This window comes from Nothoprocta perdicaria, unplaced genomic scaffold, assembly GCF_003342845.1.
Source record: "Nothoprocta perdicaria isolate Ctin4 unplaced genomic scaffold, notPer1 scaffold_509, whole genome shotgun sequence".
Taxonomy (NCBI): Eukaryota; Metazoa; Chordata; class Aves; order Tinamiformes; family Tinamidae; genus Nothoprocta; species Nothoprocta perdicaria.
Window position 1 is genome coordinate 70,675 of NW_020455765.1, and position 25,132 is coordinate 95,806.

The 25,132-nt window shown below is 48.1% G+C and overlaps 1 protein-coding gene across 1 annotated transcript; it reads right to left on the reverse strand.

Annotated features, from left to right (window-relative positions):
- Positions 1-2,644: 2,644 nt before the first annotated feature.
- On the reverse strand, positions 2,645-19,258 carry PKNOX2 (PBX/knotted 1 homeobox 2). Its single transcript, XM_026048038.1, has 10 exons — positions 19,161-19,258; positions 17,930-18,066; positions 15,308-15,479; positions 12,377-12,565; positions 7,001-7,130; positions 6,822-6,919; positions 5,860-5,979; positions 4,595-4,671; positions 3,831-4,009; positions 2,645-3,062 (listed from the first exon to the last, which is right to left on the reverse strand). Exons 1-10 carry the CDS (start codon positions 19,242-19,244, stop codon positions 2,836-2,838), a joined length of 1,413 nt encoding a protein of 470 aa, XP_025903823.1. The 5' UTR covers positions 19,245-19,258; the 3' UTR covers positions 2,645-2,835.
- Between the last annotated feature and the right edge of the window lie 5,874 nt (positions 19,259-25,132).

Below are 25,132 nucleotides of genomic sequence, written 5' to 3' on the forward strand. Positions count from 1 at the left end.
CCTCGCCCCCCCACCTTGCACTGCCGGGAAAGGAGAAATAAATTAATTGGTTTCATTAATTAACACCCGCCCCCAGCTCCCGCCTCATCCTCCGCTCGCGGTTGCAGCGCTGCGAGAAAAAAAGAGCCACAAATGCAAAAGGAAAAGGGAAATATCCCCAAAATTTCCGAAATAGGGAGAAATTGCACCGTTTTTTTGCAGCTTGTGTCTTCCTCAGGCTGCTTTTTAGGGGCTCGTGCATTTTTGGGGGAGAAAATGCCCCTTTCTGGGGTTGCAGCTGTCATTTTGGGGGGGAACTGCAAGTTTTGGCAGTGGCGGTGCTCATTTTGGGGAGAATTGCTGCTTTTGGGGGGAAATTGCCCTTTTTGAGGGTTTGCATCATTTAGGACTCTTGCTCATGTTGGGGGGGCCAACACTTGCTCATTTTGGGGGAGCGCGGCTCATTTTGGGCCAGGAATTGTGCTTTTTGGGGCTCCATCTCATTTGGGGAGAGAATCGTGCATTTTGGGGCCATGTGCCTCCTTTTGGGGGCAGAACCGTGCATTTCTTTTGCACCCCATCATTTTAAGGGGAAATCACGCATTTTGGGGTCCCAGTGCTCATTCTTTGTGGAAACTTGCTCATTTTGGGCCCTCGTCTCTCGTTTCAGGGGGCATTTTTAATACCCCATCATTTTGGGGGAAAATTGTCCATTTTTGGGGCTCCATCATCACTCATTTTGGGGCAGAACCATGTACTTTTGAACCCCATCACTCATTTGGGGAGAAGATCATGCTTTTGGGGTCCGTTTTGCTTATTTTGGGGGGAGAATCATGCTCATGACTCATTTTGGGGAGGAATTTTAGCATTTTTCCCTCATTTGGGAAGAGAATCAAGCATTTTGGGACGACATCAATAATTTTAGGGAAGAACCATGCATTTTTGTCTCCTATCGCTCATTTTTAGGGGGAGAATCATGCATTTCAGGCTCCATTTGGGGGAGAATCATGAATTTTTTGACCTCCTTTCATTTTGGGGGAAATTTAGCATTTTTGCACCCTCACCGCTCATTCTGGGAGCAAATCCTGCATTTTGGGGTCGCGTGATTCCGTTTGGGGCAAGAGCCCTGTGTTTTGGGGCTCCATCCTCATTTTGGGGTGAGAATCATGTTATCCTTGCAGCCCATCACATTTTGGGGGAGAATCCTGCATATTTTGACCCCCCATCTATCATTTTTGGGGTCACACCACTCATTCGGGGGAAGAACCACACATTTTGGGACCCTCCACATCCCTTATTTCGGGGAGAACCTCACAGATTTTGGGGACACCCCCTCACTTTGGCAGAACCGCCGCTCCTTTTTCCAGGCGCACCGCTCATTTTGGGTGGAAATCACTCATTTTTGGCACACGGCATCACCCATGCAGCGAGAACGACACATTTTAGGGTATAACCCTGCGTCTTGAGGCCCCATTTTGGGGGCAATTCACTTCATTTCAGCAAACACCATCTCAGATGTGCAAGGGAAGGGGGACACGCATTTTGGGGACAATTCCCCTGCTTTCGGGGCCGCCCCTGCAGAAGCCCCCAATAAAATACAGGGGCGAAGCAGCATCTCGTAGCACTTTATAATAATAAACGCCCGGGGATTTACTACTAAATTACACCGAAATCTTTATGAAATTGCAAGGTTACATTCACGCCAGCCCCGGACCTGAAAACGGGGCGTTTCGGCCCATTTTTGCATCACTGTCCCCCCCAAAAACCCCCTTTTTTTCCCCACAGCAGCGACGTCTTCTCCACCCACGAGCCAAAAAAAGGCTAAAGGGACCAAAACCAGTGATTCTTCCAGCTGCAAAAATCCTTATTTTCGAAGAAATCCCAATTTTGGAGGGTGAAACTGCAGGGGAAAACGAACCCCCGCTCCCTCCCTGGCGCCGCACATTTTAAGGCGAATTTCCCCCTTTTGAGGGCATTAAAAAATCCCCCAAATTACGGTTTTTCGCAGAGACTCGCCTCCCTCCACACACACTTTTTTGGGGAGCATTTTGGAGAAAAAAAGGGGAGCATTTTGGGGAAAAAAGGGGGGAAAAAAATGGCTTTTCCCGTCCACATCCCACCTGGCAGCCGGAGGGAGCGCTTTTGGGGCGAAAGCGGCATTTTTTTGGCAACTTGAATTCCCTCCTTGAGTTTTCACGGGGGATTTTCAGGTCGCTGTTGGGTTTTGAGTGAAAAGCTGGGCTTTTTTCCTTCTCTTTTCATCGTTTTTACCCAAAAGAAGGGGGAAAATTCTCATGCCCTATTCTGCAGCCCTTATTAAATGGGTGTTTTTATTTCCCCCCGGATTCACCTTAATATAAATTAAAGGACGGCGGGAAAGGGGGTTCAGCCGTTTGCAGCAGGACACACATGGAGTCTCCAAGTGTTTTTGGGGGGGAATTGGCAGAAAAAAAAAATCAGCAAAAATCCCTTTTGCGCTCCGGGTGTTTTTTTCCTTTTTCCTCCCGTCCAATGTCTTTTTTGGGGGGAAAAGAGCCGGAAAAGGGGGCGTCCGTCTCCCTGCAGCGGGCAATCCAAGGGAGAGAGTGGCACCGTGCGACGTGGCCCCCCCGACGGCCGGGCTTCCGATTGGGAAAACGGGAAAACGGGGAAAACCTTCCCGAAAAACGGCCACAATATGTGCCTTGGGAATGGGTCCTGCACTTAACTAAGCCGCTGCTTCCAAGCAGAGCCCGGCGCCATCCTCTTGTCCCCAGTCGTTGAGGGGGTGAAATGAGCCTTTTTCTTCGTTTTTTCCCCCAAAATGGTCTTCCCGTGGCGCTTCCCGGCGGGTTTGGGCGGGAGGAGGGCGCCTCGCTACTCCAGCGAGTCACTGTGGTCCAAGCCGAGGGCGCCGCCGGGCTCTTCCTCCAGCTCCTCCTCCTCGTCCTCGTCCTCCTCCATGTCGTCGTCGTCCTCCTCGTCCTCGTCGTCCTCCTCGGTGCCGTCGAGGGAGTCGTCGTGGGCCGCCAGCATGGCCTGCTGCATGGCCATGGTGGCCGTGGCCGAGGAGAGCGGCTGCAGGTTGTCCAGGCCCAGGGAGCCTGCGGGGAACGAAGAAACGCCCCCGAAATTAAAACAACACCCCGGTGCTCATAAAAATGGGGAGGAAAACGCACATTTGCCACCCTCACGCCTGCGTGACCCCAAGCAAGGAGCCCTGGTTCTTCCTGGTTGCCTCTTGATCTCTTGTTTTGTCTAACCTCATCTCTTCCTTCATCATCTTCTCTTTCATCTTCCTTCCATCTCTCATCTTCCTCTTGCAGCTCCTCTTATCTCGCCTCCTCTCCATCTCCTCTAGTCTCTTGGTATCTCCTGTAGCTCCAGAAGTTGCCTCCTGAACTCTCCTCTTCATCTCACTTCATCTCTCCCTTGTCTACTCCCCTCCTCACCTCTCCATCTTCTCTTCATCCCTTGTGTCTCATCTCTTCATCTTCTATTCATCTTCTAGTCTCCTCTTTATCCTTTCATCTTCCCATCTCGTCTCTCCTCATCTCTCATCTTCTCCCTTCTTCTCTGTTCTCCTCTCCTGCTCTATCTCCCCTCACCCCAAGCCCCTAGGGAGGTCCCCAAGATGACGTCCAACGCTGGGGAGATCCCTTAGGAAAAGAGGGACATTCCCAGGTGGAGGTGACAGCAGCGGGGCCATGACAAGGATGCGCAAGGGTCCCCATTGGCCAAGCGTGTGTGACAATCAAGTGGAAGACCCTTCCCATGAAGACCCCTTACCGGCTCTGATCCAGGGCTCTAGATACCCTCAACTATGAACATTGGCCATAATTCCACATGTGGTGGCCCCAGGCCATCCTTACCATCGGGATTCGTCCCCGAGTTGCCCCCCTGCTGCTGCAGGACGCCGGCGGCGATGGAGTTGGGCCAGAACCGCTGCGTGGGTCGGTGCTGAGACTTGATTTTCTTGGCTTTGGGGGCTGGGTCCGGGTTGCTGGCGTCAAGCATGGGCTGCAGGATCCGTCTCCGGGCGTTGATGAACCTTTCCGGGCGGGAGAGGGCAGGGAATTAGCCACAAGAGCCAAAAACACTCCAATAATTCAACATGGCCTTGAAAATGTAATAAATCCAAATATAAAACTCTCTGGAGAAGTGACTGGAGGGCCCCCAAAGTGTTATTTTTTCACCCTGCTTCATGTGTTTGTGGTTTGTTCCATCATCACCCGCGTTTTTCCAGCTATTAATCACAGCAGGAAAACGCCAGCCACATCTCGGGTTGACCAGGAGAGGGCACTAAGTCATCGCGGATGAACGTGGACAACTCGGCTTAAGTAAGGCTGAGCTGTATCCCACACCGCCTTATGCAGCGACTAAATAAATAGCAAAAAATTGCCTCATATTTTAAGTTTAAGCGATTTTAAGGCCACGTTTTTGGCTGTGCAACGGGGCCAAGAGGTTGCTCTGGTGCAAGGCAGTGCCATGTCCAACATCCAAGATCTCGAGGGTGGTTTGAAGCATCTCCTTGGAAGAGACTTATGGGGAAGAGGTGGATCGGGACATAGAGGAGACCTCATGGAGCCCTCATGTTCCAAGCTGGGAAGAGGAGAGGCCCCCCCGCAGAACTCACCAGTTGTTGACCTGCAAGAGCGTCAGGTTGGTTTGGGCCGCGATCTGCCGCTTCTCGTCCTCCGTGGGGTATGGGTGCTGCGGGGAGGGAGACGGCAACGTTACACCCCGCCAGGGAGAAAGGGCAGCTCCAGAAATGGAAAAACGGGGGTTGTTTTGTTTTCCATCCCCGCCCCGGACTCCAGGAATTTTGCCCATTTGTGAGCCTCGAGGCTTGATCGGTGGCCAAGCATCCCACCGTTTCCCTGGCACCCTACTCTTGAAGTAATGGAAAGTTCTTCACTCGTCTCAGCGCTTTTTCCCATCATTTTCTAATCCTGCTTGAACAAAACCCCCCCTGTGCTGTGCTAAAATCCTCCTTTTTGAGCCCCAAATTCCTCCTTTTTGAACCCCAAATTTCATGTGGTGTTTTCTGGCGCCCCAACCCAATGCTCCTCACCCTTCCAGGAGTGCGTAGCCCCTCTCACATGAAAGAGATTCGAGAAAATATTCAGCCCAAGACACATTTCTGGCAGGACCATGAAGTAATTTAGGCTGCAGATATCCTAGCTGGAAGCCCAAGCAGGTCCTAGCAGTAAGAACTAATGGGAGTCCATCCCAAGGCCACGTCTCTGCTGGTGGAAGACGAGTTTTTGCCTCACTTTCCCATCTTACATGATGGGGAACCTGCTTTGGATCTTCCAAGTCCTCTTCCATAACAGCAAAACTCAACAGGATCTCCAAAACACCAGCATGGCATGAGACATGGATGAGTCCATCAGGAGTTGGCCACCAACACTGGTGCCTCCTCGGTCCCAGGTTTGGTTAAGCCAAAATATTCCATATAAAATGATGGGACATCCTCAGGACAACCTCCAAGCCACGGTTTTCCCCATGTTGACCCTTCAGGTTGTTAATTTTCATTCTGAGAAGGTCACAAGGTTAGACTGAGTACCGGCAAAACTCGCAAACTCTTTGCAACTGACCCCAAAACTGCTGCTTTTCACCTATTTTTCCATCTGTTTCACACCAAAGCAGCAGGGCCAAAGCTTTCCAGCAGCTCAAACCCAACTGAAGTTTCTCTTAAAAAAAAAAAACCAACTTCCAGCTGGTTCCTCTGAGGTTCCCGGCTCGCTGCCAAACCCACCGATGCCGCACTGATCTTATCACAGCCACCCCGGTGCAAGTAATTGGTTTCTGAGCTATTTTTACCCAATTTTTTGAGGAAAGAGACCTTTTTTTTTCATGTTTTTGCCCAGTTCTCTGCTCAAAACCCATGGTCCTCACCATGAGATGCTGGAAGAGCCACGAGCGCATGATGTTGGTGGCATGTTTGGGCAGGACGCCCCGCTTGTTCTTGGACTTCTTGTCCTCGCCGTCGAGGAGCGAGGTGAGATCCAGGTTGACCTGCTGGCGAGATGGACACCTGAGGCGTGGCCAAAATGGGGCAAAAAGCAGGAGTTTGGCTAGATTTTCCCCCAAATCTGCGTTCAACTCCTCCTCTTTCCCCATTTACCCACTTGGAGATTTCTGATTTGGGGGCAATTGCTGCATCTTTGGGCAATGGTAGCATCAAGGCCAGACCAAACCATGGCATGGGTCCGGACACGCAGCTACGGAGGAAAACCCTTTCATTCCCAAAAGAAATAGGGGAAAAAAAAGGGGGAAAATCTCCCAGAGATGACTTCCCAAACCACTTGCAGATCCATGAATCCCTTGCAGATCTGGGCTTTTCACTCCAGGGGTTCCTACGGCATGAACCGCCCACGCTTCCATGTGGATTTGGGAAAATTCAGGAATTCTGCCTCATCCATCCTTGCAATTTATGTCTCTCAGCAACGGTCCGGATATATTTATTTATTGCTCGATCCCATCGGATTATTTGGGCATGGCTGGTTTTCCACCGCCTAAAGTGATCCATCATCCTGTTTCCGCCCAATCCGTATGCAAAAATCGGTGTGCTCCGTGGGCCAAAGAGTGGGGAATGACCCCAAAGCGAGCTTTGCAGATGGAGTTAATTAGTCTTCCTTGCTAATTAAAAATCTGCGACCACCTGAGGTTTTCGTTTATTGATAAATTGGTTATTATGGCGCTTGCTGTGGCCCCAGCGCAGGAATTTGTGCTCTTTTAATTAATTTTTGCCCTAAATTGGGCAAGGCCACAGCAGATTGCTGCTTTAGAAGCCACCGCTATTGCTGCGGCCTCAAAAAGGGGAAAAAATCCCCGGAAAAGGGAAATTTGAGCCTTACCTGGGCGTTGGGGATCTGCAGGGCGCCGGGGGCGAGGGCTTGGGCGAGGACCTGGCCCTGCGACGTCACCATCGTCACGGGCTGGTACAGGGCTCCGCCTGCGGGAAAAGGCGCCGGTGGAGGGGAAACGGGGACAAAACGCCCCGTTTTGGGATTTCTCTGTTTGTTCCTCAAATTACCTGGCACGGACGGGGAGCTCCCGGCGCTCATGGCAAGGTTGCCTGGCGGGAGGGCGGCCGCGGGCACCACGATGCCCGGCGGAGGGTTGGAGGCGGCCGGCAGCGCCGCGGGCGAGCTCTGCAGCATCTCCTGCGGGAAAAATAAAAAATATACATTTTATATATATATATATATATATATATATATATATATATATATATTTTATATTTTTTTATATATATATTTTTATATATATATATTTTATATATATATATATTTTTATATATATATATATTTTATATATATATATATTTTTTATATATATATATATTTTTATATATATATATATAAGGGCCAGGTTTTGTCTTCCCAACTTCCCTTTTGACCGCCCACTCTTAAGGAAAAAGAGCGAGAAAAGGGTGTTTTCCTAAAATATAAATGCTCCTTGTGGATACATCTCAATTTTCCCTGTTTGTTACTAGAATTATTGGGAAAAAAAGGACATAAACAGCAAAAAAAAATCAAATGAAAAGTAATAAAATTGGGCTGCTAGCAGTAGGAATTTGCTGCTCTTCGCTTATATGGGCACCTGGCAGCAAGCAGGGCCCCCCTGGCAATATTCATCCCAGATTTTGTCATTCCTGGTGCCCTTAAAGAGGGATTTGCCCCCCAAAAAGCAGGATTTGCTGCCCCGGCATTTGAGGATTTCATGCGAAAATCAGGAATTTTGGGAACGGGAGGGTGCCGGAGTGGGAGGAGATGGGCGAAGACGGACCCGGGCATCGCATCCCAGATGTGCCAGATTTTTTCCTTCTTTTTTTTTTTTTATTCCCAGCGATATTTATGTAATTATCATTTCAGAAGCAGCCCGAGATAGCGATAGCTCCATAATTTGCCCAGCTGCGATGGAGATAAAACCGTTGCGTGTAATAAAATGAGGATTTCTCCCTCCCCTCCGTCTTTTTCCGCCCGTTTTTTTTCCCCCAAATCCCAACCCAAGGAGCTCCCCTGCTCTCCCATTCACCTTTTTATTCAATTTGAAATTCGCTTGAATGTGTTTCTTTGAGAAAACCGTGTTTCTTGGGTTAAGAAAGGAGGATTTGAAGGATTTTTTTCCCGTGTTATTTCCAGGAGGAACATCCAGGAAAATATCAAAGCAATTGGGGAAAAAGAAAAGGAGCAATTGCTCCTCTTTTTCCCTGGGAATAAAATAAAAGATTGGAATTTTGGAGTGCACAAAGCCATTAATTTTACAGTGAAGGATTCTGGAAAAAGGAGGCACAGTGTTTAGGGGAGAAAAAAGGTTTTTGAGATGATCTTTTCCATTCCTCAGCAAAAAATGGTCCTTTTTGGTGTTTTGCATCCTTATATTTCTTAATATACATCCTTTTTACTGGCTCTGGCATTTCTTGGAGGCACCTTCGGCTTAAGGAAACCAAAACCCTGGAGCTTTTGCAAAGTTTCCAAGCTGCCACATGATGAACAGGGTGAAAATACTCGTATTTTACCTTCAACCATGTTATGTTTCTCAAAACCATTGTTATGTTTCTCAAAAAGCTTCAAAACGCGGCTGGGAGCAACCAGAGCTTTGGGTCGACCTCCTCTCCCACCTCATCTTTTTCCACAATTCACCCCAAAAAGAGGAATTCACCTAGGAAAGATTCACCCAGAATAATGGTTTTGGAAGGAAGTTTTAGGGGATGATCCCAGTGCTTCAAGGAGAAGCTCCCATCTCCAGGAGCTTTAGCTTGGCCACCATGGCTTCTCAAGGAGATACCACCATGAAGAGTGACATCTTGGTGCCATAATGGAAAACTGCCCCAAAACAGTGTCTTGGCAGCACGAAGACAAAGAACATTAGGAATTAGAAGCAAAGGAAATGGGAGAAATTTATGGCATTTCCATGTCATCACTACAGGACACAGTTTTGTCTTCCAGCAAGGCAAAACCAGACAACCCAATGAAGCAAAGACCCCCATAAAAAATAGGATTAATGTCTTACAATTGAATGTCATGAAGATCAGCCAACTCATGCCCCACTTGGTAGCCTGTTGCACTGGAAAATGCTTCCTATTTTAAGCTTAGGATCTCAAAAAAAGTTGAAATGTTTGGGTTCTGCTGGATAAAAAACATATATCGCTACACGTGTGTGAAGATCTGGCTCTGGGCTTGGACCTTATACAGCTCTACAGCAAAAATGCCATTGGGCCAAATGAGAAGGTGCTTGAGGAGGAAGGTGATTTCTTCTCCTTCAAGAAGACACGTTGTTGACCAAGTGATCAAACACGTCAAACATGGGTCAACCTCCTTCTGCTGGGTCTTTCTAAGACAATCATTTATCTTTAGAGGGCCTGTAGATGTGCAAAAACTCCTCCTAACTTTCTGCAATTTGTCTGAGTGTGCATTAAAATATTGGGGGGAAAATGTGTGTCTACCAAGGAGGAGCTCTCCAGGCTTGAGCATGACCCAAAGGACTAAGATGGGTAGGTAGAAAAGGGTGGAAAAGGTCAAATGTTGTCTTGAAGCAACACAGAAATAAACACTTGGCAAAACTTGGATAAATCAAGGTGGAGATCCAAAACGCTGCATTAAATCAGGCAAATCCCAGGCCTACAACTGGGACCAGAGATGAGCGCGAGAACAAGGAAAATTGGTTTGGAAAATATCCCTCTGATTCTTCCCCCTTTGTCTGAAAAAGCAGGAAAATATTCATTCAATGAAGGAAGGGAGCTACAAAGTGTCCGAAGGGACACTTTTCTCCCTGTCATTGCATGATGGTCGAGTCACGGGCCATCCTTTCTGGAGACCCCAAGGAAACCCAACAGAGGTTCTTCCACGATGGCTTTTCACAAGTTTTTGCCAACATTTCGGGTGACATTGGATCATGGAGTAGCCCAACGTTTTGGGAGATCCCAAGGAAACCCAACAGCCACCCTCCCTCAAGGACTTTGGGCAAACTTTTGCTGCCGTTTCAGTTGACATTGGGTCACCAAGAAGCCCCTATTTTTTCGGAGGCCCCAAGGAAACACAAAGGCGATTCTCCCTCAAAGACTTTTTGCCACTTTTGGCCCTTTTTTCCCCAATTTTTGCCGCCGTTTTGGTTAACAGTGGGTCATCAAATAGCCTATTTTTTCCAAGCACGTTGCTTGATTCTCAGGAACTTCACAAAGCCCTAAAACAACCTGCGTCCTCAACCAAAGGCCATCTCCCAGGCCGATCAATACTACGCAATATAACTACCCTTAAAAATAACCTACTTGCTCAGAGACCTCGTTGATGGCTATTAATCACTTTTCCAGCCTTTAGGTGTTTTTTAATTCCTAAATTAGCAGCCGTTCAGCCTTTTTACTTCCCTTCAGCAGGAGATTAATAGGGTGAGAATTAGCCAAGTCATCCCCTTTGCCATTTTGAAATCCCAATCACGCGATGGCATCTCTGGAAGATCCCCAGCTTTTAAGAAATATTGAATAAGGAGCATTTCAACTCATTTTTCATAGGCTTTTTTTCACCCAGACTCAAGGATATCCAATGGTTTGAAGTGCTAGCCATGGCATAGCAGCAAATATTAGGAAGTTTGCCCTTATTTTCACCGCTGAAACGTTCTCACCATCCAAACGTCCTCCCCATGGCTGGAGCTGACTAGTCATCTTCCAACTCTCATTGCCCGTTTTTGCCGCAATCCTGCTCGTTTTGAGGCCGCAAATCCCAAATCTCCGTATTTTCTCCAATTTGCCCCAGCCGGGGCTCCCTCCGGCTTCTCCCCTTTCCCTCCCCAGCTTGCACCAGCGCCGGTGAAATCGGAAGCTCCCCGGGGCCAATGTTTTTCCAAAGGCTCCTGCTAATTTTCTGATACGATCCCCTCCTCTTTGTGAGCCGCTAAATCCTCATTACTTTTCCCGACCGATGCATTCTAATTAGATCAACACTTTAAGGACGGGAAAAGGAGGGGGGAAAAAAAAAAATACAGGAAAGGAGGGGGAAGAAAGAAAATTCACAATAGCCACAGGACGGCTTTCCATCTCATTAACTCCTCACTTATTATTTTCAGGAAAATTACTGATAAAACCGGGCATCTCCATTCGCCGGGCGTCGGAGCTCCGCGGGCTCCTATCTAACATCTCTCTCATCGCCCGGCGCTGCGAGCCCGTTGCCAAGGCGACCCGCAATAATAGAAACTAATAAATTAGCGACGCGAGGCTCGTCGGGCAATTATTGTTCCCTTTCATGCCGCCGTGGCGCTAATTTGGATCGTAAGGACCGCCTCGCAACGGCCCGCGGAGGGAGGGAGCAGGCGGCCGCTTCTCAAGACGAGCCCAAAATCAAGGGGTTTTCACATCAACAATTAATTTTTTTTTATTTTTCCTGGAAATCCAAAAAAAAAAACCAAACTTTCCTTTTTTTCCTTTTTTTCCCCTTTATTTTTACGGCTTTTTTGTCTCCTTCCGGCGGCGAGAGGCGCCTGGGGAATTCTGCACTCCCTAGCGGCCAAAAATACCTCTTTTTGCCTAAAAAACACCTTAAAAAGCCCAGAAAAAATCCCACCAGGCGCTACCTGGGGTAGTCTGTCTGTTCTGGGGGAAGAAACACACAAAAAAGTCACAGCTGACCTGGAGTTTTGGCAGCATTTCATTGCAAAACCCCCTTGGGAAACCCAAGGGAGGGATTTGGGGATCTCACCTCTGGGGGCCATTTGCTTTGCCCATTTTTGCCTGTTTTTCAGCATTTTTTTCAGCCATCTGAAAATGCCTGGGGTATTTTGCTGCTTTTTTTTTTAATCCTTTTTGTGGTGTTTTTCACTTACCTGTGCACTTACACTGGAGGCTCCACCAGGTTGGCTCTCTCCACACTACATCCCAGGTGCCAAACGAGCCACCCGTTAATCACACAAATTGGCCCTTTATTAACACGACATGCTCCCATATTTGGATATTGACCAAAATTCAGTCATTAGGCCAAAAAAAAAAATCACAGCATGCCCCTACTGTCCCAAAAACCCCCAAAACTCAAGGCAAAAGCAGCAGAGGAAATCACAGCATTTCTGCATTTTCTCATGAGGTTTTTTTTGCAGGAAACCCACACAAAATTCCCACGGTTCCCATCCAACCTGCGCAGGGCTCCTTGAATTCCCAAGGGGCATTCAACCACCTGCAAATAAACCTGGATTTATGGGATTTTTTGGCTTAAATTTATGGAAGAACAGCCTAAGAATGAGCGTAGGGGTGGTGTTTTGCCAGCTCCCCAACAAGAGCCATGTCAAACACACACCAACCACCCCCAGTGCATCACACGAGCAAGATGCAGGTGGGGGTTTTTTTGCGAATTATCCATTTTGGGGCATTTTTTCAAGCAAATTCCCAGCTCCTGGGATGTTCCCAGAGGATGGAGGCCTGTTTTACCTGGGGGTGGAGGTTGAGGGAGGCCTGGCTGGGCGAGTAGGGCCCACCAAGGTCGTTCCTGAGTAGGTTGTCACTGTGCATCTTGGTTTTGAGGCAGGTGATGTAGCGGTTGCAGAAGTCCTTGCACAACTCGTTCACCTTCTCCAGCTCCAGGAGGTGAATGCGCAGCACCTGGATGGCCTTGACCATCTAAAGAGGAGGCAAAAGACACCAGGCTCGTCACTTGTGGCTTGATTAACACCTACTTAATTCATTCACGCCTTCCCCCAAAAGCTTTATTGGGTTTTAAGCTTGCAAAAACAAGCAAAAAATCCACCCAAATCCACCCCAAGGCAGAAAAATCCTATTCCTTTTGCCCTCCCTGGACGGAATTTCTCCATGGCGAAAAATCACAATAATTACCTGCATTTCTGGGGAATGCCCCCAAAATATCCGAGGATCTGGGGGGAAAAGTGTTCTCTTATCCTCAGCAGGCCACTTTTTTTGGAAATAACGGGATTATTGGGCCGCCACGTCGCCGTCAGCTGCTGCTGGTGCGAAGCCCGGGCCCCGTTAAAACGCACCGCATAAATGTGAAAAAAATTTACACCGAACCCATTCCCCGCATGGAGTCGAAGCCGTAAGTTTTACGGCCACTGCTTGAAATCTTGCATAATATATAAAATCCCAGCTATCCGCCGCGGGGCAGTAAAGCGGCTTTTTATGGAACAAGACGCCTTTGCGTTTCAAAGGGCGAATTTGCAAACGCAAATTCGCCGGTTTTAGTGGGCCTCGTTACAAAGTGCGAGAGCTGAAGGCTCCCCAAAAAGGCAGAGCTGGGGGAAACCAGGCTTCCCACGTAGGAGGTTGCGAATGCTGGGGAGAAAGCGGGAAAATACCATTTTTTCCCCCATTTTTGGCCTCGTTTTGCTGCTTTTTTCCCTCCGCGGCGGCGGGCCGGAGTGGTGTGGGCCATGAAAGTCACTCGTCAAGGGCAAAGGCAAAGAGGAGCCGCCACCTGGCCGTCGCCCAAATAAATCTCCCAATTATCTCAGCTCATTTGCTTAGGGTCTCATTTTATGGCCCCGCTCGGCTGCGCCGTATATCTGTCCGGATAAAGAGTTACAGGCGGGCGGAGGACGTGCGCGGGGTCGTAAAAAATACAGATGCTGAATTAATTGACTGTGTGGCACTCGGCGCCTGATTGAGTTGATAATGGGCAGAGCTGACCTTTTGCTAATTCCTAATTACGTGCATCGCGGCGGCGAGGAACGCACGGCTCTGATGATGGTGGTGGCCTTCGTGGAGCCCCTGCCTGGGGTTTTGCAGGAGGGTATGGATTAAAAAGGGGTGGAAAGCACCAATTTTGGCTCTCAAACAGGTGGAAATGTTGAATCAGGGCCGTTTCGGGTTGGATTTGCCACTTTTTAGGTCCTCTGCGTGCAACCCTGCATGGGTGGATTTAGCCTCGGCGTTAAGCAGAGAGCTGCTCCCAAACAGAGCGTTTTGGGGCCAGAAAACACAAATACATGGGGTTTCTTTTGAGGAGAAACCACCAGAAAAGAGTCAAACCATCCTGGATACTCTGCTATAAATGGAAACAGCTTCTTCGCCCCAGATGTTTAGATTTCTGGTCACCTCCAGCATCCCTCCATCATTCCCACACTGTTGGACCATCTTCTCATGTAGCACCACAGGGTTTTGTTTCCCTTTTTTTAAATTTTTGCTCAATGGTTGATGTGTTTTCAGTCCCAAAACGTACTCATTTCCCCCAAAACATGTTGCTTTTTCATATATCAGGTTGTCCTCAGCTTGGCTGGGCAGGGCTTTTCCTGCTCCCCACGGCTTGGGCCTCCCTCCAAGCTCTTTACTGTAACGTCATACAACATTCAGGCCAACTTTTAGGTACACAAGGTAATAAATATTCCAGGCTCTTGGTGCAAGCATCTTCCGAGCAGCTCCCATAAATAATTCCTCTTCCTTATTGATCCATTTTAGGCCCATAACATCAACGTGGCCTTCAGGAGGCTTGTGACACCTTCACATCATCCCAGGGCGTCTTCTGGTTTTGTCTATTGGTATTTTGATGTTGGTATCTTTGGTATTTTACAGATGAGGTTTTCAATACTCTGTAATTTGGACATTGGGGGCTTAGTGTGTGGCCCAAAAACTGGTGGTGACCCCAAGCTGGTCGCCCACTCAAGATCTTGCCAAATCCATGAGTTGAAATGGGCCGTAAGAGCTGCAGGAGTTTCAAGATGGCTTCAGCTTGGGATTTGGCACTGGCCATTAAGACATGGAAGAGTTTCAAGACCTCATGGAACTTAAAATACACTCACAGAGCACCCGGAGGTTGAACTGAGGTGACAGAGGACGTCAGATGGTTGGCCACGATAGTCCATTGATATGAAAGGTCTCATCTGACCCTGTTTCTTGAGGACAAGCACCCGTGTTCTGCAGTACTGCAGGTGAGCTGAGCTGATGAACAACCCAAGCAACTCAGCTCAAGACAACTCAACCAACCAACCCAATCCAAACAACCAGCACAACCCAACCAACCCAACCAACCCAATGAATGCAACCAACCTAACCACGCAATGCTTTACACTGCACTGAAGACCAGAGCTAATTCCTCTAAGTTTGGGGGTGCAAACCCCCCACAATGCTTTGACCCCATGGATTTGCAAAGGAAACTACCCTACAAATAGGCTCAGGTCCATTTCTGCTGGGCTTTTGTATGGAAGTGCTGGAGAAGGTGTAAGAAGATCTACTGAGAACAGCTCCAAGGAGGCCAGTGCTATAAATTTGGGGTATGTAGAGGCTTTTAACCAGTCGGAGGTTAATCCAAGATGTTGTCCAAGGGGGGTCCCCCCCTAATTCTTTCTCCATCCACTTGTCCCCCCACAAAACGCACACACAAAGCCCATCCGGCCACCTTCATCCCACGTTTACCAAGTTGTCCAGCTCCGGGTCATCGCTGAAGAAGGGTTTGTGCTCCTGCTCCTGCTGGTGGACGAAGTTCTCGATGTCGACGTCGAAGCTGGCCGAGGTGATGCACTCGGAGCCCTGCGTCGCCTGCTCGCACTTCTCAAAGAGCAACGTCAGCAGCGGGAAGAGCGGGTGCCTGCCGAGGAGACACGGGGCTGTCAGTGACACGGGACAACCTTCTTGTTAAAAACCAACATAATTATGCAAAGAAACACCATTTTGGCCCAGGCAAGGGTGGGGATCTCCTCCAGTCTCTCCCTGAGGACTTTTTTCCACCCCTTTTCCATGGTTCTGCATCTTCTCCACTTCAGGCGAAGCCACTCCAGATGTCCCGGGATGAGGGTGTGCATCCAGAAAGCAACTTCGTGGCTTATTCCCGGCACCGATGGCAACAGGGAGCAAGGGGGGCAATGGAGTCAACCCTTGGAATATTGGGGGGCAGGAGAATTCCTCATGGAAACCCCGCAATCTGTTTCTTTTTCCTCCATCCCCCTGGCAAAGCCCAAAAGTGAGTTGCCCAAAAAGTCCTATTTTGGGCTCAGTTGGCAAAACGACACTTGGGAGCAAAAGAGGAGGAAAAGGACCCTCCAGACAGGTAAAAATGAGGATTTAAATCACATAATTGGGCCTGCCCAATGTGTCAGCATTGCTGTTTTATCCCAACTCCTTCTGCTCTGGGCACTTGGGGCTCTCGTTGCTGTTTCTCAGCCACTTGGAACCTCTTGGACTAACCAGGCCAAGCTGGAGACTGCCGAAGGGGTTAAACCTTTGCCTAAATCTTCATTTGCAGCCGCTAATATTGCAGCATCTTAGAGCCTAATCTCGCCTGATCCCAGTTTAATGCAAGATTTCGAGGAGGTCGGAGCAGAAAACAGAGGGAGGGGGAGGAGAAAAAAAAATGGGGAAAAATATAAAAAATAAAGGAAAAGCCTCCGCGAGGGTAATTTAGGCAGTGGCTTAGCTGAGGGATATGAAAGGCAAATTCCAGGCAGGGTTAGGAAATATTGCAGCGTGCGGAGCTGGCCAGTGTGGGAGAAGATGTGGTGAGGAGGACGGGGAGGTTGAGGTGCTGGGAGGCAATAGGAGAGGTTTGGGGGGAAAATGGGGAGATTTGGGGGGAAATTGGGGAGATTTGGGGGGGAAATTGGGGAGATTTGGGCTTGTTTGGGGGAAAAAGAGGTGCAAAATGAGGCAGATGGGCAGAGAGGCTAAGGGAAAAGAGGGAGGATCCAGAGGCAATGTCAAGGAGCATTAAAACCCAGATCTGCGGCCGAATTTATTTATTTAAAAAAAAAAAACTATTCCCAATTTGCTGGAAAAGGGGATTTTTTGCAGGATTGGCAAAGGAGGGTAGGGCTACAGGTGGGTTTTACAAAGCCAGAGGAAATAAATCTCGGAGCCAGGGCGAGTTTGCTCCTCGCCGGCGCCGAACAAATAAAAGGGCTGAAGCAGCCTGACATTTTGCTGCAGGAGAGAGGTCGTTGGCAGCCACTAATAAAAAGGATTTGACACGGGCTAATAAAGAGAAATGAATTCCTCTAATGGGCTAATTTTGCACATTCAGCAGCGGCTCGCGAGGCCGGCAGCGGCGGGGGCGACCGCGCTGCCCGGCCCCGATTTGTGGGGTTTTTAAGGCAAAAAAAAGCATGCAAAGGGATAAGGACTTTGCATTCTTGTGGATTCGGGGGGTGCTGAAGTTGCCCCAGGGAAATCAGCAGTTAAAGGCAGCCCCATGTTAAAACCATCCTGGGTTTAACCTCTTATGAGCAGTGCAAGAAGAGCAGGTTACAACAAATGCAGCCTGCAGCAAATGCAGTTGGCAAACCAAGGAGCATGAAAGATTTGGAAAAAGAGCGTGTTATTTGGAGAAAAAAAAACACAATGTGCAAAAAAAAGCACTTTGCCAAAAATGTGGTATTTGCAATTAACGCAATATTCCAAAAAAAGGCAAAAAATGGCATATTTGACCCCAAAAAAATGCAGTTTGCAAAAAAATCCACTAGGTTGCAACCTGGCACAGGGCAAAGAAGTTTTTTTTCCTTTCTGTTTTGCTGTGTTTCCAGAGAATTGTTTCTATGCCTTTGGGGAACGTCCCCTTGTGCATCCATTTGCAAGGTGTGTTCCTGAAAAATCCAGCATTTCCCGGCTGGATTTGTTCCCCACCTTTGCTGACAGGTTGGGTCTTTTGCCCAATCGGTGGAAATTTGGAGTTGGACCATCTCAAAAAAACGACAATTTTGGTTTTCACCTTCCCCCATTTGAGTGGTTTTCTTTTTTGCCCCAAATAGATGTTCTCAGTTCTGGCTGCAAAATCAGTCTTGACACCTTCTGCAACCTGACAGCAATGGTTTTGGGGGTAATATGGGAGTTTTTGGGGTTATTTAGGGTGGAAAGGGGTTGATTTGTGCCCATACAACCTTGGTAGAGGGTCTCTCTGCCCATGGGGGACGCACATGGGTGATGCATCCCATGGGTTTCCAGCATCTTTTTTGCACCCTGGGTGCTCCTAAGGAGCAAGAGGCAATGAAGAGACTGCAGAATAAGCAAAAGAGATGAAATTCGGTGGTTTTTTTGCCATGATGTCACCTGTAGACGGCCCGTTTGTCGGCTTCCAGCTGGGTTTGGGGATCGGTGGCGGCGCCGGGCACCGGGGCGCTGCCGCCCGCGGGTGCCGCGACGTGCACGGCCTGCGCCTTGGCCGGCGCCTGCGCCGTCGCCGTCATCTGCGGGGGGAAAAAAGCCAAAAAACAAATCAACTTACATTAAAACCAGCAGCAAAACTTGCAAAGCTCGTGGTTTTTAATCGAAATACAGCGGCATTTGGCAAAATTTGGGGGAAAATCCCCATTTACCCCTTGGCATGGGGGGAAAATTTTGCTCGCCCTCGAGCAGGCTGTGAAGGGAAGCATTAAGCTTCTTTAATTTTTCCTATATTCTGAAATATTTTTAATATCTAAGCTTCAGCATTTCTCCAGCTGCCTTTTTTAATATCTCTGTTCATTTCTTTTTGTCTTTTCTTTTTTCTCGAGGCTCTTGCGTTTCTCCCCGGAGGGTTTCGAAACAGAAAAGATGGTTTTTTGGGTGGAGAAGAGCAGATTTTTGCACAGCGACATCTTCCCACCAGCACAGGCAAGAGCAGCGTGCCCAAAATTTCGGGTTCGGAACCCAAAATGGTTATTTGGTTTTTTTGGGACACCACGGACAGGCTTCCTGCAGATGCCTTTGGAAACCTGAAGTGGGTTTGCACCAAAAAAAGGCAGGAACATGCCCAAAATCCAACCGAAATCAGGGCTCAACCCTTTCAGCAAGAAGTAATCCAGGAAAGGGATTTTCTTGCAAAATATTGGTACGTTGCAATGAGACCTAGCATTTCCCTCGGTGCATTTTTCCCTGGAAAAAGCATTTTATTGCAAAATATCAGCACTGCAGGGAGAAGGCAAGATGTGCCGGGCATTTCCCTCGGTGCATTTTTAGCTTGGAAAAGCAATTTATTGCAAAATACGGGCATCGTTTTGGGAGAGCGGATCTTGCAGGCGTCTCCCTCGGTGCATTTTGAGCCTGGAAAGGCAATTTATTGCAAATATCGGCATGTCCCTCGGTGCATTTTGAGCCTGGAAAGGGTTTTATTCCCAAATTTTGGCACCATATGGGTAGATTGAGTCTGAGGGGCATTTCCCGTGGTACATTTTTATCCGGAAAGGGTGTTTTACTGCAGAACAGCAGGAGGTTGGGGTGGCTGGGGGATGCATATATGGGAAAAAAGGGAATAAGGGGGTGGTTTTGGGGGGTCCCATGGGTGGTGCCCCGGGACAGTGACCTGTGGGGTGTCCTGGTACGGAGGAGGGGGCACACTCTGGGTGGCCATCATGGTCAGAGCCGGCGCCGGGGAGACATGGTGCATCCTGGGCGGGCGTCACATCGAGAAGCTGAGAGCAGAAAAGCAGCAGAGTTAGATGGTTTTGTTGCCTTTTCCCTCTTCTTTCTTTTTTTAATGGTCGCTTTTCACTCTTTTTATTGAATTCTGGAGTTCCAGCTTGGGAGCCCAGATAGGTTTCCAAAATTCAACCCTATCTAGGGGAGCAACGTCCAGCCACAAGCGGGATGAGGGGCACAGAAATCAATCCAATCTACCACTCTCCCAGCCCATGGGAGAAGATGGTCAAAAATGAACACAAACAGGTAGATGGATCCATCCCAAATTGTCCCAGAATTAACCCTGGAGACTTATATGGACAACACAAGACCACGCAAGACCCACAGAGATACTCAAGACCCTCCAAGAATAATGTCTCCTGAAGAAACCTTGGATTATTTGTTGCCCATGATCATTATTTAATGATTACTTGAGGGATTTGGGAGAAACAGAGGGTAAGAGGTGAAGAGAAGATGATGGCCTTCAAGGAGGCATTGCCTGCACAGAGGAGAGACATGGGCAGAGCTCTTGGAAATGATGGTTGCAATCGATGAAGCTGGTGGCCCTGAGCTCCAGTGCCAATGACTTGGATCTACGTTGAGTATCTACCTCTACTCACCTCATCATGGACTTCAAGAGGTGCTTGGAGATGCCCCAACCCCTCTTGCAAAAAATATAGCTATTTTGATGAGAGCTCTTCTTTGGGTATCTTCAAGGCAGGCCGTCCAACCCAACAGGGAAGGGACACAGCAAAAGAACTGCAGAGATTTACTGGCATTTTAGGTAATATTTTTATGTAATAATATGTACTTTCCCCCCCGACATCAGTTTATACTCTGATTGACTCTATCTGATTTATCATCTATCAGATTGACTCGTCCGAAGCATGAATGGAAGAGCAGTGAGATAATGAAGCAATCCCACACCAACCAAAGGGTGGAATTTGGGGCCAAGAGCAAAAAATTGGGATCCTCAAGGCCTCTCCCCAAGAAAAAACGAGCAACGAAGCCAAACAACCTTTGACAAAGGCTCTCTCGTTTCCGGAAACGGCAGCACTTTAGATTTTTGGCAGCAACTGAAGAGCAAAATGTCCTAAATTTCCTTCGGAAATCAAACGATTTCAGCCACCGCTGCAATAGTGCCGTTAAGTTGGAAATGTGTCTCCCGAAGAGCTTGAGTCTACCTAAACTCAAGCTCTTTAGGGGAGGGTAGATTTATCTGCTGCTTTTTTTGCCAGCAATATATCACCTCCTCTTTCAAATAAAAATAATTAAAGACTGGAGTGGAGAAATTGTCTTTTTTTTCAGTGCAGTCACTGGTGTCGCAGAACATTTAAAGACTCTCAAGTATTTCTGATGGTCGCCTGCCATTGAAAGGTGAAAAGCAAATACTCTGTGACCTGCCTGCTTATCCAAAGAGCTATAAAATCACATTAGAAATATCACTGAGCACAAAAGGAAAATATATTGTTGGGGTACGCGTTATCATATACGCCTGATAACGTTGGCAGCGGCTTTGCAAGACCCATTTTTGCTGAATTGCTGGAAAACAAGTGCTCGGGAATCCTAGGAAACCTCTCCTAGCTCCATCAGCAGCTTCCCAAAGGCATCTGACAAGGGAAGATCCAACGGGGGAAGTTATAGGAGCCAAGTTTTGAGCATTTTTTCCCCTACTTGCCCCAAATTGCAGGTTTATTACAGATGTTTGGTTTCTCCTTCGGAGAGGGAAGCCTTGAGGCCCATCCCTGTGAGATGGTTCTGTATATTCTGTATTCAGAAACATTTCCTAGATATTAGAAGATATTTTGGCCTATAAAAAGCATTTTTCCCCCTTTTTTAAGCAAAATAAAGGCAGGATGGGCAGTGTTTCCAATGGCAGCCGTTGAGTTATGCTTCAAGTTTTTTACGGTACGCTCCTCGCAGCAGGACAACGGGGTTTGTGTATGCTGGATTTTATGATATATGCATTCATTACGGGAATATATCGCAGTGCAAATGAAGAAATATCGCTGCCAGAAAGGCACAGGCACCTCCAGAGGACCATATATCTCACGTGGAAACGCAAGGCGAAGACAGATTCACCCTCTGCGGGGGACAATGTCTCTCTGCTGACCATAAAGTGAAGCTGGAGCGACCATCTCGCGCTCGAACGTGGGATTTTTATGGGCTGAAATGGGGCCACGTGCAGTTCACCCCCCCGTTTTCTCGTTGCTGGTGGAGAAAACGCCACAGAGGTTACGGGCTTTCATCAATAAACCCTCTTTGGGGTGATGCCACCAAGGCAAAAGGCCACGTGAAGCCTTTTTCGTTGCTTTTAGGCAATGGAAGAAGCCCCTTCTGCCTTGTGGAGCCCTCCTGGTGTGCAAAGGAGGGGGAAAAAGTCTTCACATTCAGCTCATCTTGCAAACGGGACACATTTGTCCAAGGAAAAGGGAGGCACGGAGTCCACAGGCACAGCACGGAGCTCTGCCGCAGTTGAGCGTCAACCCAACTGGAAGAGCTCGCGGCTTTGAGGTTGACGTGAGGAGCAACAAGAGGAGCTGGAACGAGGCAAGAGGGATTCCCATGCTATCAGCGAAGCGAATTTTGGCTGCTTCTCTGCAAGGCAGTCAACAAGAGCCTCCACGTGGTCCTCAAGGTTCTTGGAAGCCATCAAGAAGGCCCATTCGGGGCGAGACGTCGTCCACTTGGCGCCGGCTGGTTTACTTCTCCGTTGGAACTCATTTCCAACGCTTCAAGCAGAACGCTGCATTTAGTAAAAGCACCCAGTTCTCGGAGAAAAAGGGATTTAAAATCCCCAGGAAGGGTTTATTTGCCTCCAAGGAGCACCACATTCTGCGGTAACCGAGGCTCGCCTAACGTCGCGAACCATTCCCAGCGGCACCGGGTATAAGCCAGGCTCAGGGCCTTGGAAAACTTCCGAGTTTTGGAGACTTTCCCAAAAAACTGCCCCCTGTCTTGCGCTTTCTGGCCTCTTCCCCAGCTCTCTGGGGTCATCTGGTGGCATTTTGTGCTCCACTAACCTCCAGTGTGGCCTGTTTTTCTGCAAACTCAACCCCTTCACTCAACCTCTCAACTCAACTCAAACCCAACTTAAGCGAAAGCTTCAACAAGGAGAAAAACACCATTTTTTGGCAAGTTAGCCTCTACCATGACCCTAAATTCCTGCCTAAAAGCACGACTGACGCGAATAAATCGCCCACAATGAGGAAGAATCCTGGTTTTCGAGATGTTACCCACTTTATGGTGGTCCTTGCACGTGTGCTTCCTTGAGGAACCACATGCCCTTGCAGGGATGTTCATCAGGGGCCATCAGAAGCACTAGCACCAGAAGCACCACCAGGCCAGCCAACATTTCTGGTTTTTTAGCAATCCACGGCAGATGAGTTGCCTCTACACAACCCACGGGAGCATTTCCATGATGGAAACGTCCTTCGTGCTCAGCCTGGGTGCCAATTAACTCAACGGCAGCCCATAGCTGGAGCACGGTACCATCCCTGGCATTGAGTTATTGAGCATTTCCCCCCAAAAAAGGAGAAAAATGTAGTCCACGCTCCCGATCCGCCTCCTCCAGCTCCATAAAGACGCGTAGGTGCCGCAGAGGGGGAGCTCCTACGGCGCGTATCTGACGAGAACAACAATTACTGCGAACTAATTCCCTCCTCGCCAACGCTACCCATCGCCGTCGCCGCCTAAAACGCTCCGGGGACATCTCTGCAACATAAATGGGAGAATAAAACCCGCAAGAGCCAGGCAGAGCTTTAGTAGGCAAGGTTAATGTACCTTGAACGGCAGCATTAAGCAACCTGGTTCTTTTTTTAAGTGGAGAGCTGAGCTACCTACGTGCATTTTTAAGTGTTATTTTTATGGAGAGAGAGAGCCCATTAAAGCACCTCCCAAAACAAACCAGCAAAGGAGCACATCAAAGAGGCTTCTTCAAAGCAACGTGAAAATACTTGCATTTTTTTTTTTGCAATACAGCCCCTGGCCCAGCAGAAGTTCCCAAAAGAACGAATCGGGATGTTTTTGTGGAGGGCAAATTGAGAAGCTTTTGAAGTGCAACGCGGCTCCGGATGCTCCAAAATGTGCCAAGTTCTTCTCGCCGGACAGCGATTGTTCAAGTTTTTGATTTCCTTGAGCGTCTTAGGGAGAATGGTTAGGGGATTAATTTTTTTCTTTACTGGGAGCAATTAATTGTGAATAATTTATAATCAGAACCTTATCTGAAGCCTCTCCATTTTCCCTTTGCACACTTAAGATTTGATTGCATCCTGCTAATTCCCTGGCTGAGGAATGTGCCCTGCACATGCATTTCCCAGATGCAAGCTTGCACCTTAGTGGGAAAAAAAAAGGCTGTTAAAAACTGCCCAAAACCATTTCCACGGGGATTTTTTTGCATGCATCCTCTAGGAATTCGCCTTATTTCCCAAAATTAAGCCCAATTACGGATGTGGGTCATTCAAATCACTCACTTAAGGATCATTTTCTTTATTCAGCCAGATATCCCCTCTTGGCTTTTCCTTTCCTTTCCTTTTTTTTCTTTTTTTCATGAAAATTTAGATCTCCTTCCACAGGGCTGCAGCAAAGGCTGGATTTTGCTTAAAATAACCTGCAGGAGGAAACCACAGAAGACGTAAAGCTTCAAAATTCAAAAGCAGGCGTCCACATATTCATGTTCAGAAGAAGCCCGAGGACAAAAACGGGGTCCTTCCACCTTGGCCCGGCGAAGATGAGACGGTGGCGGCTTCAAAAAACAATCAAAACCTTGAAAATCCCCAAATTCCTCTGCAGGAGAAGATAATCGGACAGCAGCTTCCAGTGAAGGATTTCTGGTGGCCAAAAATATCCAGGGCAAAGCAAAGCAATCAAAGGCAAAGCCCTCTCTAGCCCTAAATATTCATGGAAGAGTGGCTCTACCCTCTGGTAGAGCAATGTTAATGTGAACCCTCTAACCATGAATAGTGTCCCTGGAGAACAGCTGAAAACGCCACATAGTTTTGGGACAGAAATCTAGATTTGGGTTGATTCCACTGGCTTCATACCAAGAGGGAGTTTTATTATAGTTCCATCTCCTCTCCATATACTTCCAGTCTCACTTTGGCTGCAGAACATCCTCATGTCTTTTTCTTCCACCCAAAGGGTCCATGAGCAATCCAGGAGACCTCCTTTTGGGGTTGAAAATTGAAGAGGGTGCAGAGAAGAAAATTCATCAGAGGTCCATGGAAAAATACCTCAAATACCCTCTGATTTATCCAATCTATCTGTGGGAATCTTTAGGAGGAACATGATTGCAAGCTGGAGGCTGAAAGGCTGACAACGAATCCATGCATGTCCATCCAGCTCTTGCTTCTCCCAAGCTCTTGCCATTACCTAATCGAGATGGTCTCCTATTAAAACCTACTAGAGCTGTGAGGGTGGCAAACACATCCTGAACCCACATGCAATTGGGTGAGTTTTGTATAATTTCCAGCCTTTCTGTCTTAAAAAAAATCCTTAAAAATGACTTCAAAAACTTCCATCCCAGGGAAAGGTCCTGGAAGCTCTTGAGGGTGAAATGAGGAGACTGCAAATGAGGTTCTGAGCTGGTTCTGCTCCGCACTGAACTGAGACTAGAGAACTTGTCACATCCCACCAAACACAAACCAGTTTCTTTGCTGCAGGGCTTTGTTTTGGCCAAAGACAATCTCCAACAAAGACCAAGCTGCTGGAGAAGGGCACCACAGAGTTTTGGCCCTCAAGGTCCCAAGCAGCAGATGACAGTGCCAATGATGCAGACCTTGTCATTGAGGTGCTTTGGAGGAAAAAGAAGAGGGTGCTCAATGAATTTTGCAGAGGAACCCAACCACTGAAACAAAAGGCTAGAAGGAAGGATGGGCC

What these genes read in the sequence shown, in the direction of transcription:
- PKNOX2 (XM_026048038.1), bottom strand. Translation starts at nt 19,244, where the DNA reads ATGCACCATGTCTCCCCGGCGCCGGCTCTGACCATGATGGCCACCCAG. An exon ending in ACCCGGAGCTGGACAACTTG is followed by an intron (nt 12,566 to 15,307) that starts GTAAACGTGGGA and finishes CCTCCTCTTTAG; the next exon opens with ATGGTCAAGGCCATCCAGGT. An exon ending in CTCTTGCAGGTCAACAACTG is followed by an intron (nt 4,010 to 4,594) that starts GTGAGTTCTGCG and finishes CCGCCCGGAAAG; the next exon opens with GTTCATCAACGCCCGGAGAC.